Here is a 17,802-nt window from a genome sequence, read left to right on the forward strand (position 1 = left end):
TAAACGTGTGCTGTCCTTAGGATTCATTACCCATCCCTTTCATCCCTAATTTGACTGCCTCAGATCTTTTCTGAGGCATCCACCCTGGCTGCGAAACCTGTGTAATTCTTCAGTTAGCCCTTAATCCTGAGTCACACTTTGCTCCACTAAAGAGTAAATGGTGAGATTTGGTTTACAGTTCCTGACCCAACACAACAGAAACCATTAGGAAAACATAGTGCACTTTTCCCTTCCTTTGTGTTCAGCAAATCTCAATGATCAATACTTCCTGTCTAACCTTTCTCAGGGTCTGAGCTCATTATGAAATTCAAGACACAGAGTCCATCTATTTGCTATTTTAAAAAGGGCCACCTTAACACAACTACATGCCCATATGCCCTGAAGCCTGAGCTCCACAAAAAGAAAAACCACGACAACAGGAAGCCTGTGCACGGCAATTAACAGAGTAGCCCCTGCTCATTGCAACCAGACAAAAGACAGCACAGCAATGAAGACTCAGCACAGCTAAAAATGAAATAATTCAAAAATCTGAGTCAGTTCTAATGAGGTGGAAAAACCTAGAGCCTATTATACTGAGTGAAGTAAGTCATAAAGAGAAAGATAAATATCATATACAAACATATATATATGGAATCTAGAAAAATGGTACTGAAGAATTTTTTGCAGGGTAGCAGTGGAGAAACAGACATGGAGAACAGACTTATGGACATGGGGAGAGGGAAGGAGAGGGTGAGATGTATGGAGAAAGTAACATGGAAACTTACATTACCATATGTAAAACAGACAGACAACAGGAATTTGCTGTGTCTCAGGGAACTCAAACAGGGACTCTGTATCAACCTCGAGGGGTGGGATGGGGCAGGAGAGGGGAGGAAGGTTCAAAAGGGAAGGGATACATGTATATCTATGGCTGATTCATGTGAGGTTTGACAGAAAACAAAATTCTGTAAAGCAATTATCCTTCAATTAAAAAATAAATAAATTTATTTAAAATAAATAAGATAACTAAAAAATTAAAAGGCACACCTTAAAAATAATCCACATAAAAGTGGAAATAAAATGTTGAACAAGGTACCTCATAAAAAAATTAAATAAAAGAAAGCTGGAGTATCTAACTTGAAGTTAGGATGGACTGCTAGAAATAAAGGAACACATTTCATAAGAATAAAGGGTCAAAACAACAAAATTTTGTAAAGCAATTCTCCTTCAATTAAAATATAAATAAATTTTAAAAAATTATAAAGGGCCAATTTTATCCAATAGATTTTTTTCTAAACCCGAATTTATATGCACCTAATAACATAGCTAAATAGTGTGTAAGGCAAAATCTGACAAAGCTTAGTAGAAATACACAATGCCATACCCATAGGAGATTTAAACTTACCTACCTCAAAAACTAATAGGATAAACAAGTTAAAAAAAAAAAAATCAATGGAGATATAAAATCTTTTTAAAACATCATTAACAAACATGACCTAATCAAGAAATACACGATAAGGTAGTCATTAGATGTTCTTTTCAATTATATATCCTATTCTATAAAGCAAGTTATCAACAAACTTTAATGGACAGAAAGAGTACAGAATATATTCTGACCTAAGTGTATTTAATAAGAAATCAGTAACAAAAAGGTAACTACTGTATCATCAAATACTTGGAAGTTCAGTAACACATTGGAAGTATCATCTAATTCAAAATTGAAATAAAATTAAAGTATTCTGACATAAAAGAAAATAAAAATCTACAGATATTAAAATTTGAAGGCCGCAACTAAGGCTGTGCTTAGATGCTGTGTATTTCCCCCGCTCCACACACAAAAAGACGATAGGCCCAGAGAGCTTCACGAGTAGCTTGTGAAGAAAGTTTTACCAAATTCATCCAGGGAATTTGAGTCCAACATTATCATAATATAAAAACCAAAGACATTAAAAGAAACAAAAATCATAATCCAAACTGTCTTAACACTAAGGGACACACCAATAAACTGAATCTAACAACACAAAAAAGTAATATTTCACAATCAAACTTGGCTAGGTAAGTCAGAAACCCACAGGGCTGGCTGTTACAAGCGATAGGCTGGAACTTTTGGGCAGGAGCCAATACTATTCACATAGGCAGAATTTCTTTCTATTCACAGAAGCCTTAGCTCTTAAGCCCTTTCAACAGACTGAATTAGGCCCACCAAGACTATCTAAGATAGGATTCCTTACTTAAGTGAACTGATTATGCACTTTAATCATTTTTACAAAATATCTACACAGTAACAGCTTGACTACTTTTTTACTGAGTAACTGTGGAATGCTGCCTGGCCAAACCGACACATAAACTGACCCTGGTAGCTTGGTGGTTAGGATTCCAAGCTTTCACTGCCATGGCCTGGGGTTCAATCCCGGGTCAGGGAACTGAGATTCCCACAAGCTTGAGGTAAGGCAAAAAATGAAAAAAAGAAAATACATTAACAAAAAGATACATTTCTCATGTATTTTTATGAGGTCTGCATACCTTTGATGCCAAAAACTGGCAAAACATTCCAAGAAAAGTATAAACCAATATAATTCATGAAGAAATGAAAATATACTTGACAAAATACTAACAAATTGCATACAGTGATATGTACAGAAAAAAATACGTTACACATTATGATCAGCTGTAGTTTATTTAAGCAATATAAGGTTAATTTAACCTGCAAATATCACTTGGTATAATTCATCACACTTAAAGACTAATGGTGAATAATCATATGATTATCTCAACAAATGTAGAAAAAATATTGGCCAAATTTCAAGACCTAGTCTTGATTTTTAAAAACAGTAAAATTCTCTGGAATTTAGAAATTAACGGAAATATTCAGTCTACCTAAAAAACTGTAGTTAACATCATTCTTGATGGAAAAATATTGAAACAGTTTTGCCTTAATAGTACAAGAATTTATCACTCTTTTCAACATTTTACTCAAACCTCTGCCACAACAAGGAAATAAAACTAATAAATATTGTAAGTGAAGAAGGAAAACTGACATGATTGTGGATATAGAAAATTCTATATAATTAAAAAAGAAAAATCAAGTCCAAGAAATGGAAAGTAGATTCACAAACAAATCATTATATTTCTATATATTAGCAACAAGAAAGTGGATCTTTAGACAATTTAAGTGGATCTTAAAAACAATTCCATAAATACAATTGAAAGACATCAAATATTCAGGAATGAAGTCAATCAAAGCATTATAAGACTTTTATAAAGACTAAAAAACACTTCTAAAATTAAAGATAACCTCAGTAAGTCAAATATATAACTGACCTCAGACACTCCTCAAACTGATCTATAGATAAAAGGAAATATTAATCAAAATTCCAGAAGGCTTTCTTTGAAAACAAATTAAAAGGTTTCTAAAATTTATACAGAAACGTAAGTGATCTAGAATGATCAAAATAATCTTGAAGACGTAATGAATTAGAGGAATTAAACCATTATACATACGATAACTAAGACCGCGGTATCAGTAGAAGGATAAACAAATCAGTGGAACAAAATAAAATATGCCAAATAAATAAAGTATACAAACTCAGACTTGACTACATAGAGTCAAATGATTTTGAATCAGGTGCCAATTCAATCCATAATGGTGTTGTAAATAAATGTGGCTAGCATAACTGGAGAAAAAAATGACCAGTAAGCATGCATGAAAAAGAACTCTATCATTAATCATCAGGAAAATGCAAATTGATACCACAATGAGAGTAGTCATCCACAAAAAGACTAGACACAAAGCCTGATAATATGTGTTGCAAAAATTGCAAAGGTGTGGAACAACCAGAACTCCCATATATTGCTGGCGGGTGTGTAAGATGGTGCAACAATCTTGAAAACTTTTATGGTAATTTTAAGTTAACAAATGCTTACCTTATGACTGAGCAATTCCACCCGTACATACGCATTCGATGGAGAGGAATGATAACCTATGGCCATATAAACACTTCTTAGAGAAGTTTCCCTGCTAAAAGCTACAAACAACACAAATGTCCATCAACTAGAGAATGGATACATAAATTGTGGCATCTTCATACAATAGAATGACTCAGAAAGGAGTAAGAAAGAAAAGAACCACTGAAACATGCCACAACACGGGTAGGTCTTGAAAATCTTGAAAACATGTTAAGCAAAAGAAGGCAGCGCAGAAAAACCTGTACTGTGTTGACTCCATTTATTTTAGGAGCACAAAAGCAGGAAAACTGACACACGCTGACAGCAATCTATCACAACCATTGGTCTGTGGACATTTACTCCAGAGGGCCAGGAGAGATTTTCTGAGGTGAGGAGAATACTCTGAATCTGGGTTTGTGTGCTAATCAAAGGAAGACTAAATCAACAGACCCAAAGCAAGAGTTGCAAGACACAAATGCATCCTGAAACTCACAAGGGGAGAACCACCACAAGATAAATACATTACAATAAATGATGTTCCACAATAGACTGAAGCAATATATCCACACGTAAAATGCTAAGTACAGGGTTTTAACAAAAATCAAGGAAGTTCTTCAGCACACACGCTCTTCATTTTGTTAAGAAAACTCATTGGTAGACAGAATTGAAGAAATGTGCCCAAGAATAGAATATGGAGGACTTCCCTGGTGTAGTGGATAAGAATCAGCCTGCCAATGCAGAGGTTCAATCCCTGGTCGGGGAAGATACCACATGCTAAGGAGCAACTAAGTCCAAGTGCCACAACTACTGAAGCCCGAGTGCTCTACAGCATGATAAACCTGCGCACCCCAACTAAAGAGCAGACTCTGCTCGACGCGCCTAAAGAAAGCCCATGCATAGCAATGAAGAACCACTTCAAACAAAAATAATTAAAAAAAAAAAACAAACAGCACATGGCCCTCAACATGAGTAAGTTATTTGATGTTTGATCATTTCTAAATATAAAGATGGCAAGGAAGGAAAAGTATTGTGAATGACAGCTGTAGTTTTCGAATGGACGTCATCCAATGATGCTACAATGTAAAATTTTATGCTCTAAACACCACCAGGAGGTTTGATAAAAATGGGGTCCTTATTTTTTTCCTTAGGTCTTAAATAGCTTCTTGTTAAACTATAAACATTATCACTGGAGCACACGTGCTGGCACATACAAAAAGCAACACTTGGTTGCCAGCCTGAGAAGGTCCCCGCTGATTAACTGTCACCAGGCTGACGCTGACGGGGCTGATTTCTAGTGTGCTATTATGCTGGGAAAAAACCCAACCATCTCATCTTTCGTTAAAAAGAAAGGTAAACAGAGCATATGAGTGGGCTTATGTGAAGTATATTACCTTGATATCAGAAACCCAAGGGTCAAGTGTTTGTAAATATTTCCAGTAACCAATATCATTGATTCTCCCTTCTATTAACAAGGAAACCCACTTTAACTCTGCAGTGTGCATAAATCTCTGGGACTAGCATTTCCAGGGAATATTCGATCCCTGCAAATTCCTAACTAAAACGCTTTTGTTGATTTTAAAAGCGTGAAAATGCTGTGACTCAGTTCAAATGAATTAGTTTACTTTTAAAGAGTCCGTAAAACAGAGATCTTTCAAACAGGGCAAGGCTGCCTAACTAACAATCTCTTTTGTCCAACCAGGATTTGAGGGAGGGGTTGGGGGAAGGGGTCAACACACCACAGAAAAGCTCAAAATGACAAAGTCATTGTTCAGTGAAAGAGGCTGGAATGCTTTCTACACACTTTCCCTGACATCTCTACACAATGAAATGCAAGGGTCAGTGGTACCGAGACAAGTAAAGGCAGTTCCACTCTTTGCTTTTATAAAAGCAAGTGACCCAGCCTATTATGCTGAGTCTCAGGCTTTGTTCTCAATATCCAGATGCAATAGCCTGTTCCTCTGCGCTCCCCTCTCTGGAAAGAAATGACTGAGGACACCTCCTTCACTTTTTCTTTTTGGGGGCATTTTCACTTCATAAAACTGCAGTCAGTGCCTTGTGTGTGTGCTGAGGGAATGACAAGGTCCCTGGTGGTCTCACCATGGCCAGCATTGGTGGCTCAAGAGGCCTCAGGATAAGCCCTTTGTGTCCATGAAAGGACCTGAAGAGTCAGTTATTTGAGCCCAGCCGAGCTGTTGTTATGGTGTTTTCTAGGCAGGGCGGGGAGCGGCGGGGAGAGAATAAGGAGTGTGAGGAGGACAGGTTTGGCAATCCAGCTTTCCTCAATAAATTACAGCATTTTGTAGCATGCAAGTTTGCATGCTCAGAGCAGTCTCCCAATTTTTTAGTCTGGATAAATTCAAACTTTATTAATATGCATAAGTTCTTACTGCTCATTTCCACATATTTTGCTATTGGAGGACTTCTTGAAAGTATGTGTGTGTTCCATCCTTTTAATGGAAGTGAGTGTGTGTGAAAGTCGCTCAGTAGTGTCCGACTCTTTGCGACCCCATAGACTATACAGTCCATGGAATTCTCCAGGCCAGAATACTGGAGTGGGTAGCCTTTCCCTTCTCCAGGGGATCTTCCCAACCCAGGGATCGAACCCAGGTCTTTAATGGAAAGAGTTCAGGAATAATTGAGATTCCTTGTTACATGTTACCTGAGATCCTGAAGATTCAGAAATTCTATGGAAATACTTAGCTCTATTCTCCACTGCCCTCCAACCCAATGAGCCTACATTAGAAAGTGTCCATTAGGGCCTTCCCTGGTAGTCCAGTGGGGCTTTCCTAGTGGCTCAGACAGTAAAGAATCTGCCTGCCACGCAAGAGACCTGGGTTCATTCCCTGGGTCAAGAAGACGACCTGCAGAAGGGAATGGCTATCCACTCCTGTATTCTTGCCTGGAGAATTCCATAGACAGAGGAACCTGAGAGATGATACAATCTTTGGGATCGCAAAGAGTTGGACACGATTGAGCAATTAACACTACCTTTCACTTTGGTGTTCTAGTGGTTAAGATTCCTCGATTCCAGTTCAGGGGGTATGGGTTTGATTCCTGATCAGGGCATTAAGATCCCATAGGCTTCAGAGTGCAGCCAAAAAGTTTAAAAATCCATTAAAATCTTCAGGGATTACAAACCTAGAAACACTGTGATACACATTCACGTGGTGATACACATGGGCCTGGAAACTGTGACAATTACTTTAGTGCAACATAATGCATTATTGGATTATTTTTCCTAATTAAAAAATATATGTGGCATTTAAAAAAACTAGCCATTATTTCAGAGAAGGCAATGGAAACCCACTCCAGTACTCTTACCTGGAAAATCCCATGGATGGAGGAGCCTGGTGGGCTACAGTCCATAGGGTCGCTAAGAGTTGGACATGACTGAGCAACTTCACTTTCACGCACTGGAGAAGGCAATGGCAACCCACTCCAGTGTTCTTGCCTTGAGAATCCCAGGGACCAGGAAGCCTGGTTGGGCTGCTGTCTCTGAGGTCGCACAGAGTTGGACACGACTGAAGTGATTTAGCAACTTAGCAGCAGCCATTATTTATCATTTAACATGTAGTTAGATGTTACACCAAGAATTTTATTGACTCCATTATGTCTACAGAACAAGTTTTCTGATATTGGTCATATTATCTCTATTTTATGGAGAAGGAAAGTACAGCTTTTTGGGACAAAGGGAGAGACCTAGGATTCAAGACTGGAAAGGCAGACCTTAGGGTTCCCCACTCCAGCACTTAAAGCTCTTGGTATCATGAATGATTACCAGTTAACATAAAATCTGTATATGCTTCAATATACCCTCAGACCATGAAAACATCAAGTTTGTCCTAGAGACTGAAGAACTCTGCAAAAAAAAAAAAAAACATTTTCAGGGTTCTCACATCATCAGAATCACACTAAATAGACTTCGGCAACTGCATTTTTTCATGCTCTATAATGAACAGTCAGTAACTATAATTTCACTGGACAGGCAACTGAAGAATCAAATTAGCAGTGTACAAACTTGTGACTGCCCCTCTGTTAGGATATGAGGATAACAATGCCATCACCTGAGGGAACAGACTGTATTGCAGGGTAGAATCCCGATTAAGAACGGAGGGTTTTCATTAGCCACACCTGACATCATGATCTGGCTGTTCCAAAGATGAACTTGGACAAACCAGTGCCTCTTCCTGTCTTCCCTACCTTGTCAAAACCCCAACATTCTACAAACATTCCAAACCAAATTCCTGTGTTGATGACACAAGTCATCCTATGTTCTGACCCCCACTGGGCCTCTCCATCTCTGTCTCCTCCAATGACTGATCTCCAACTTCACAATCCAACTATTTACACTATGCCAGCCACACCAACATTCTACACTCTCCTGGGCTCCCTACCCTTTGTGCCTCATCCATCCCTAAATAAAGTTCTGGAAGCCATTCCCAACTCCCCAGGCAGGGTTTCGGAAGATGCTCCCTTAACTGCTGCAATCTAAATAGCTGGCCAACGCTAGAGTAATTCAGAATCTTAATGTTTTGGTATAATTTCGGAGAAGGCAATGGCACGCCACTCCAGTACTCTTGCCTGGAAAATCCCATGGACGGAGGAGCCTGGTGGGCTGCAGTCCATGGGGTCGCTAAGAGTCGGACACGACTGAGTGACTTCACTTTCACTTTTCACTTTCACACATTGGAGAGGGAAATGGAAACCTACTCCAGTGTTCTTTCCTGGAGATTCCCAGGGACGGGGGAGCCTGGTGGGCTTCCATCTATGGGGTCGCACAGAGTCGGACACGACTGAAGCGACTTAGCAGCAGCAGCAGCAGCATAGGTATCAGTTCAGAGTTTCTCTGTATAAATCCCATCTGTAATGCGTCATCGAGAACATCTACGACAATTGTGAAACTCTCAGCACAGAATTCTCCTTTATTTCTCCAATTCATCCCTCACTCCCACACATCTGCTGTCTCATTAACATATTTTCTATTCAAGCAAAGCCTTTATTTATTAAGACCACCCAGAATATCCAACTTGCCAGACAAACAACTCTTGCACTTGGAATTCACAATTTAACAGTTCCAGTAAGTACTGTCATCTATGAAATTCTAACACCTTTCTATGATATATTAGTCTGTATTTCACTGAAGAAAGTACACTTGATTCCTAAATAAGCAAACATTCGGGCATTTGAAGGAAAAAAACAAAGGTGTCTGCTGGTCTTAGAGAATTGTGGGCAGGGTAATCTATTCAACACAGTGTTCAAGAAGCAAAGACACAAGAAACAAAGAAATAAAACAAAGCAGGTCTTTCATATAACTACAAAATAGTAAATAAATTCTCTTTAGGGAGTGAGAAGGAATAGGACAAGAAAAAGTATGTAGAATATACACTTTAGAAGTAATAAAAATGAAAATTATCAAGTATCTTTCAAGGTTTACCAAATATACCCAAGGATGAGCAGAATCATCAAAAATGAGCTTGAACACACTTGGCACTAACTACATCCTTTAAAAAGAAAACTGAACAACCCGCTAAACACCCCTTGCCATACCTACTCTCAGCTGGTGACTGAAAGAAAAGACTGCTTCCCATTGGGCACTTGGCTTCCAGCCACACCTCCAACCCCACCATCCACAGGGGTCTCATTTGGGATCAAAGGTACCTCCTTGAAGCTCCACCCACCTCCTGACCCAGGACAAGGAGCTGCCTCCAGCTGCACCTCCCCTCCCCGCCCCCGCCTCATCTAGTTTGCCTTCCAGGACTTCCTTCTGAAAGTGATGAATTCTTGGAGGGCTCCCTCTCCTTGGGGGGCTGGAGAAGACTCAAGAGGGGAGGGCTTTGTACCTCAAGGACTCAACTCTAACCCTTGTTTGTTGAAGGGAAAGGGGAAAATATCACCCAGCACAACCCCAATCCCCACCCCATCAATACTTCCATAAGCTTCTGAGGTTCAGCCCTGAAAATCATTCACTCTCTCTGGGAAAACTTGTCCTCCTTCACAGACTCAGTGACTATCTGCTCAGTGACAGATATGCAGGTGCCATGCTCATTCCAGGTTTCTCTGTGTTACTTCCAGTTAAGCACAGGATACCTCCACGTGGAGGTCCAGAAACATCAAGGAAGATCTGAGTGTGTAAATCACATTTGGCTCACACGGAAATAAAGCCTTATCCATTCTCCTAAATAGTACACTCTCACAGTAATACATCAAATACGTTTGTATTTGTATTTGATGTACTTGATGACTGTCTCACCATGGAAGACGGGAATTAGTTTCATTCACCTCCATGGCTCAGCTGGTAAAGAATCCGCCTGCAATGCGGGAGACCTGGGTTTGATCCCAAGGTTGGGAAGATCCCCTGGAGAAGGGAGAGGCTACCCATTCCAGTACTCCGGCCTGGATAATTCCATAGACTGTATAGTCCATGGGGTTACAAACAGTCAGAAATGACTGAGCGACTTTCACTTCACTTCGTCCACATTCCAAGCCCTGCCTGTGCCTACTACATGGAACACATTCAGTGAATGAAGACAAGGGCTTTACTTTTTCCATCCCACATCCCTAGGACATAGAAGTCCAATAAAAGACTGCTGAAAACAAACCAAAATGGAAGATATATAGATATGATGTGAGATATGAAATAGGAAGAACTCATTTTATGAAAAAAAACTTCAATGTTTTCCATTATTATATATCTAGTTGCAAACAGAACAGTACAAATACTGTTCAGTGCAAACTGAAGACTATAACTGCCCATCAAATGTTATACATATACTGTATTATTGGAATGATTAAGCATTATTGGAATGATTAAGCATTATTGGAATGATTAAGCATTATTGGAATGATTAATCACTAAGAATTATTTAATCCTAAATAAAATTAAAATTTAAAATTAAATACGAAAGAAACATTGTAAATATTATGTATGTATGTACCATTAATTAAATTAATCACTGTTAAGAAAATGAGTGGCTATATTTATGTTGCTTGTATTTATGTTGTGCTATTAAAAATATCAGTCATACACTAAGAATGTGAATTTTAATGGACCAGTATTTTGCTTGTTTGTATTTATTCAAATTCAGTATATACTGAAAGTCAAACCCTTCTTCAAAGAATTCCTTCCATGTTGAAATCTCTCACATGTAAGATATTTAGTTTTAATGAGGGAAGAACACCAAGTTGTGGCTTCATAAATGACTTGGTTTTTTAAAAATACTGTTAGTACTCAAAGCTGTTATGATTTTTGAAAAAGCAAACAAACAAATGAGTTTCAACAACACCTTGATAAACCAGATTCGTGCTGCCAACCACTGGCTAACTTATCTGATAAGCCCACGGCAACCCTGAGGTAACCTACAGACTGTTGTCATTTTGTATAAATTATTTATTTCCTATGATACATCCAAAAACTTCCCTCACTTCTGGCCTTCCCTTCCAGAAGGCCTTGGCAGCCAAAAATTTCTGTTCATTCACTCTTGTTCTGTACCTGTGTCAACTCAGGTTCCTAAATCCCACACGTTAGCCCACAGGGCCTCTGGAATTCTCATGGGAATGCCAGACAGTTGTGAAGCACACTCGTTTTAAAATGAGCTGTGTCACTCATCAGCATGGATATGGATCACTCACTAAAACTAAAAATGAAACAAAAAATAAACCAAAACCCATAAATGTTCACACAAATTCAAACTGAAGTCCAAGGGACAAAGTTAAGGAAATAGTTTCTATCTGCCCAGCAAACTGGTTCACACTTTAAATAGCATTTTCTCATCTTAGTCCCTTTGATAGTGAAATGAATGATAAAATCTGACTTCTGACTTCCTCACTGGAGAATTACCTTTCCTAACCCTTGATGAGGATCCTGTTCTCTGTTTCCTTTCCCCAATTCACCAGCAGCAGACTCAATTATACTACAACCCAATGGGCCATTTTCTGAACTCTTACTTTCAAGACCAACAAAACTGTCATTGTCTTACAGAAAAACTGATGAAGCACACATGCTCTGGATTAAAAAATTCCCATGGATAAGTGTAATTACATTATTTCTATATCTATTTGATTTTAATTCTCCTGTAAGGTATTATCACATGCTTATCAGTAAGAAACAAATGTTAAACATGTCAGTGTTGGTTTGAATATTTCAAAAGTGGAAAGATATCTGAGCTTTGAATTTTGATTTGCATTCTATTTCTTGCTATACATCCTACCAAGTTCTTTCTGGCTCAAGCCTCAGAGATGACATGTAGATCAGGAAGGAGCACAAGATAAAACCAAGGTTAACTTCTTGATATGGAAATTCCCAACCCTTTCTAAACTCAGCTGATGGGCTTAAGAGGACTGGCGTTGTGTGAGTTTCCCTGAGCACAGGGGCAGCTGCTAGTCACTAAGATCCTTACCCTAAGAATCCGATGAGAGGTATTAAAACCCAGCTTCTCCTGAGGTCGGCAGCAGGTTTTGCTAAGGACATTAAAATCAAAGGCAGACAGGAAATTTTCAATCTCAGTTAAGAAGGGGGATGACAAAACTCTTTAGACAAGCTGATGGGCCAGACAAGAGACCTTCCATTTCAGATTCCCATGCACTTGAGAGGATGTTACTGGTCACTGAGACAATACTGAGGATAAGTCAAAGTGGATAAAATGTCCATTCAAAAAATCAAACAATTCCTTAAAAAAAAAAAAAAAAGTAGATCAACTTAAGAAAAGTCATAAGGTGAGTCAAGCTGATTGTCATTTTGACCTTCCTTTGCTTTAATTCAGGAGCCTATTTAGAAATGTAACGAGTAACCCTCTTCATTCGGCTCAGCTAGCAGAGCTAATAGGGTTCTAATTAATTTCCAGAAGATTGCTGTTATAACTAACAGGTTTTAAACATTTGGTTGATTGGGGAAAATGAATTGAATATAATGTATTTGATTTGGAAAATTAGTTTTCATTCTATGTGCTTACCATAATAGTGTTTATTTTAAGTTTACATGATTCCATTAAGAGTCCCAGATCACACCTCGGAGTTCTTTTCATCATTACAGAGTCCTACCCAACTTTAAAAAAAAAAAATCAATTTACATTTTTTTTTGTTGTTGGCCTTTCATTGAGGTCAGGTTAACTTCATTTTTCTGGCTTTAATAAAAATCTTCTCTTGCTAATACAGCAACAGGCCCAAATACTTCAAAATGATCCCAGTGATACCTCGTCAAAAGCCCACTCATCGAATGCAAATCCTCTGCAGAAAGGCTTCGGCACATAAAGTACGATGAACCAGTTACTGCATTGTTTATTAAGTTTCACTTGATTCCTCCTGACAACCATTTAAACAATGAATGTTGGGAAATGTCCCTCAAAGAATCAACAACAATGGCAGGGATCAGGGCTTTTATATTTAGCTAATACTATTTTTAAAAGGAGAAAATATTTCTTCCTGAAGGGATTATGGCTGCCTTATTAAAGACACCTGCAAACAAAGCAAGTGACAACAGATCTTTATCATAATTGATAACTGAGTCATCTTTTATACAAACACTGCTTTCTTAGAGACAATAATACAGAGATTTACCATTGCTGTTAGATTCAAGAAATCAGCTAATTGGGACTACTGGTATTTAACAATGGTGTGTTCCATCAAGATTAACTGAGACCCTTGTCTCTCAGGTTAAAAAGAAGAACGGTGAGACTAGAATTTTCTCCTCACACCACTGAGAATGTTGGACGCTGACAGCAGGTGGCATCTATCCCTGTTCCTCTCTAGGTCACACTAATATATGTGGTGCATTATCTTTATGAGGACTAATCAACCATGTGCTAAGCACAGAGTGGGCCAATCGGATCTGGAAACCCAATCTTGGCCCGGCTAGCAGTAGCCAAGACACAGAAACTTCCACAAAATCTTCTCAAAGTAATTAACAATCACCCTCACAACACAGGACTCTTTTGGTAAAAAATTGTTTCTGAGGATAACTTATGTAGCCCGGTAGGACTCAAACATATAAGTCTGCAAAAGCAGTGGGCGGGGGGCAGGCGCGTGGGGAGCAGAATCAGACATCTTTGCAGAAAAAACTAGTTTGCCTCTAAATCACAGCCTATTTCACATTGGTTGACAGTGGCAGCTTTCTCCCATAGGCTACACCTTTACAGCCAGATATTCACTGACACATTGTTTGTGACTTACAGGAATGCCTAGAATAATTTCAGACCAAGTACTGATTTTCCTGACATAGCTAGCTTTCTAAATTATGTACTTCGGACTCCTTTTATAGCAATGGCTCCTGAAGAGACCCTAAGTTTTGATTTAGAGAGCATTTGAACACTGAAATAAAACTGGGGAGTTGGGAGCATCAGCACCAGGCCATAATTGCACATCCTCACCACCACAATTCTCTCCTTCCTGGCCTTAAATGGGATCATGTTAACTGGCACTTAGAGAAAGTGAGAAGGGTTTAAATCCAGGAGTTATTAGCAGCAGCAGCAGCAGTAGCAGTAGCAGCTGGGATTTTAGAAAATATACAGCTTTTTATAAATGCTATATATTTGATGAATCCAAAATAAACACTTGACAAGGTCTCTGTATAGCCTGAATAAGTGAAAAGCAGACAGGGAAAAAACAACAGGGAAAAAATCCCAAATAGCAACCGTACTGAATAAGCAGATGAGAACTGAGATGACCTAACACCATTCTTTAGAACCTCCAAGTTGACAGACAAAACAAAGGCTGGAGAGAAGGTATTTCTGTGGGATTATAGGATTTAAAAAAAAAAAAAAAGACACCTTAAGATACAGCAATCAACATGTTAAAAGAAAAGCTGCCTACACAAACAAAAAAATACATTTTCTGAGATGACTTTGATCCCATACTCAAATTATTGGCTTAAAGGTACTTGCTTTTAAAGGCTTTGTATCTTCCATAACTGCTCTCTATTGTCCTTGTTAAAGTATTATTTTCACCTTATTATTACTAATCTTTTCTTTGTAAGTAACCACACCTAGCTTTATATTAAAAAAAAAAGTGCAGTAAATATTTGTCCTTTGTGGTAATACAATGCATAATTTAGTTAATCTAGGCTATCTTTCCGTGAGAGATGATTATTTCTATATTATGAAATGCACACAGTAAAGGGAATCCACGCCAGACACCTGGAAGGCAGAAGGAGAACCACTTACCCTGCATGTTGCTGCTGCAGACCAACCTTGACGTGACTGTGTAGCCACTCCTGTCCCAGGTGTTACTCATGTTAACTTACTTAGTCTCCCAGTCACAGCCGCACCTTTCTCTCACAAACATAGCATTTATTTAAGATAACAGGACACATCAGGCTAAAATACCCACCCTCAGCCCCTGAGAAAATGCCTTGAGAAAAAGGTACTCTGCTCTTCCCTGGGAGAACTCTAACAGGACTCTTAAACATTACCTGGATGAAATCAAGATATGTCAGCGGCAGCAAGTCATCCATATGCCCAATGTCTTTGGAGAAACGATTTAAAATTCTTCCTGCAAGAACAGGACACAAGAAATTACTTATTTCCCCAGGCAAGCCCTTTAACAGAAACAATTCATGGACAAATCAAAATAGCATTTTAAATGCATATGTATTTAATATATTAGGGATTCACATGAAATAAGGCAGTGTCAGTGATGAAGAAAAAATATACGATATTACCAAAAGAGAATATCAGGAAGAGTTGAAGGATTGTAGAATATTCCCTCCTTTTCTGTTCATACTATTTAAGGATTCAAATGCTAGCTTGGTAAATTACAAAGTACATAAACTAATAATCCTAATTGTTACACTAACTATGCTACCAGAATTAATTTTGCTAAGTGATACTGTTTTTTTAAAAAAAGTAATTACAACCTTTCCTCAACTTTTTAGCCTCCAGGATGGTGCAAAAGCACTTTACATTTTGGGAAATTTGGGGTTCTTTCAAGCTGAGCATTTACTATTGGGGTGATAAGCTGTTGCTTTCAGAGGTATACCAGATGTGACAAACACACAGCTCACGTTTCACCATCCAAGATGATCAGAGGGATAGAGGCAGAAAACAGAAATATTACTTGATGCCTAATGACCACTTCCTATCATTGCTTCTATTTCCCTTCTCAGAATCCACCCAAACAGGATATCCTAAAGGCTGCAGGATTGGAAGAGGAGAACTGATTTCTGGTCTTTTTAATGATTACAGTCAAAGAAATTGAAGTAATACACAGAGGTATGCATGCACACACATACATGCACTTGCGCACTCACACACAATGCACAGAGGTATGCATGCGTGCACACACACACACGCAGACCCTATTCTGGGATAGTAGCTCGAGAAGTGCGTTTCTCTATGCCCCTAAATTTCTTTTGTAATAAAGACTCCAGGAAGCCAGCCTGTAGGTAAGATGAGGGACCTCTACCTACACTTCCTGATCTCAGTCACAGGTGACTTTCTCCTGAGGCCCTTCACACCAGCCACAGCTGGACAATAAATGAGCCGGGGCCGGGGTTCCACTGCCGGGATGAGCCTGCTCCACTGTCCTCCTCAAGGAGCCTGGCTCACCGGAAGCACAAGTGTGCCCACACCAGGAGCTGGAGGCTACTGCACTTGGCCAGGCCAGACCTTCACAGGCTGGGCCTCAACTTTCCTATCTCACCCTTAGGAAACACAGACCCAGAAACTGTCTTTTCGTGATACCTTTGTATGCCCCAGTAACAACTTTTCTGAGCCTCTATGAATGCCTGCTTTCATAGAAGGTGAGTCTCAGGATTAAATGGGCTCCTGCTGTTGAAAGAATTAAGTCACAGCGCCGGGTGAGTTAACAGGTGCCCAACCAATAAGGTGAGACATCATGTGACCTGGCAAAGCCCAGCAGGTGCTGCAGGAGGGCCCACTTGGTAAAATGCAGACTCTGATTCAGGAGTGCTGGGGGAGCTAGAGGGTCTGCATTTCCTCCAAGCGGCCCTTCCTGCTGTTTCCCAGGCCACACTTCGATGGGCTCTCTATCAGTTCTGCTTAAGGACCATTAACATCAGATGGGCAATTTTCCCACACATTCTTACTTGTTTTGTGGCCCACCTAGCTATTTTTAAACTTCTCAAAGTATCAATGCCAAACTCAGGAATATACACATCAAAAAAAAAGTTAAAAGATACAGTTTAAATTTTATGACTTTTTCATTGGAAAAACACAGCTTTTTAATGTAGGCAGAATCTGGAAACAAGAGAGTTTGCTATTTGGATTTAAAAACTTGACCCAGCTTTTTGTTTGGTGTCTGTGGAGGCACTTTGTCATCTGATGCTGTGCAGGCTCGTGGGATACACAGGAGGGGACACAGCAGTTAGAGGGACGCGTGACAGCGGGAGCAAGCAGAAGACAAGCAGCGATGATGGAGTCACAGTGTGGCGGGTGACACCAGAGCGGGTGAACTGCAGGGTTAGGCTAACAACTTTTCATGGAGGAAACACAGCCTGAGCGCTTGGGAGGAGGGCAGGGGATGGACTGATGGAGAGAGGAGTTTGTCCAGGTGGGAGGAATGACATGTGTGCGGACTGAGGGGTGAGAAAGGGCAAAAGCAGGGCAAATATTTGCCTCTTTGATGGAAAGGGCATGACCTCAGGAGTGCTAAGATAGGAGAGAGCTGAGTGTGAACAGGAGTGGAGGACGAGTCCAGTCTTAGGGGGCCTGAGCTGAAAAATTCCCTTCAGTCAGAAAGAAGCCTGACTTCTCTTTTCAAAGCCATGGTTGTGAGAAGGACATCCTGAGGAGAAGGCTGGGTGCAGAGAGGAAGGAGGACCAACTTACACGAGTGACCCAGGGGAGTGACAGTCTGAGTGCTCCCAGAAGGTGGCTGAGGACCAGTTCTGTCTCGGCCACTGTTCTCACAGACCAACCCTGCACAGAC

The 17,802-nt window shown here is 39.6% G+C and overlaps 1 protein-coding gene across 3 annotated transcripts in view; it reads right to left on the reverse strand.

The window, feature by feature from the left end:
- The window catches only part of LOC113902481 (multidrug resistance-associated protein 4), a 185,915-nt gene that overhangs the window by 38,882 nt on the left and 129,231 nt on the right, over positions 1-17,802 (reverse strand). For all 3 annotated transcript variants that reach the window (XM_027557813.1, XM_027557812.1, XM_027557811.1), the window contains one exon: positions 15,326-15,405. In XM_027557813.1, the coding sequence (XP_027413614.1) occupies positions 15,326-15,405 (80 nt within the window). The remainder of the gene's footprint in view (positions 1-15,325; positions 15,406-17,802) is intronic.

This window comes from Bos indicus x Bos taurus, chromosome 12 (assembly GCF_003369695.1).
Source record: "Bos indicus x Bos taurus breed Angus x Brahman F1 hybrid chromosome 12, Bos_hybrid_MaternalHap_v2.0, whole genome shotgun sequence".
Taxonomy (NCBI): domain Eukaryota; kingdom Metazoa; phylum Chordata; class Mammalia; order Artiodactyla; family Bovidae; genus Bos; species Bos indicus x Bos taurus.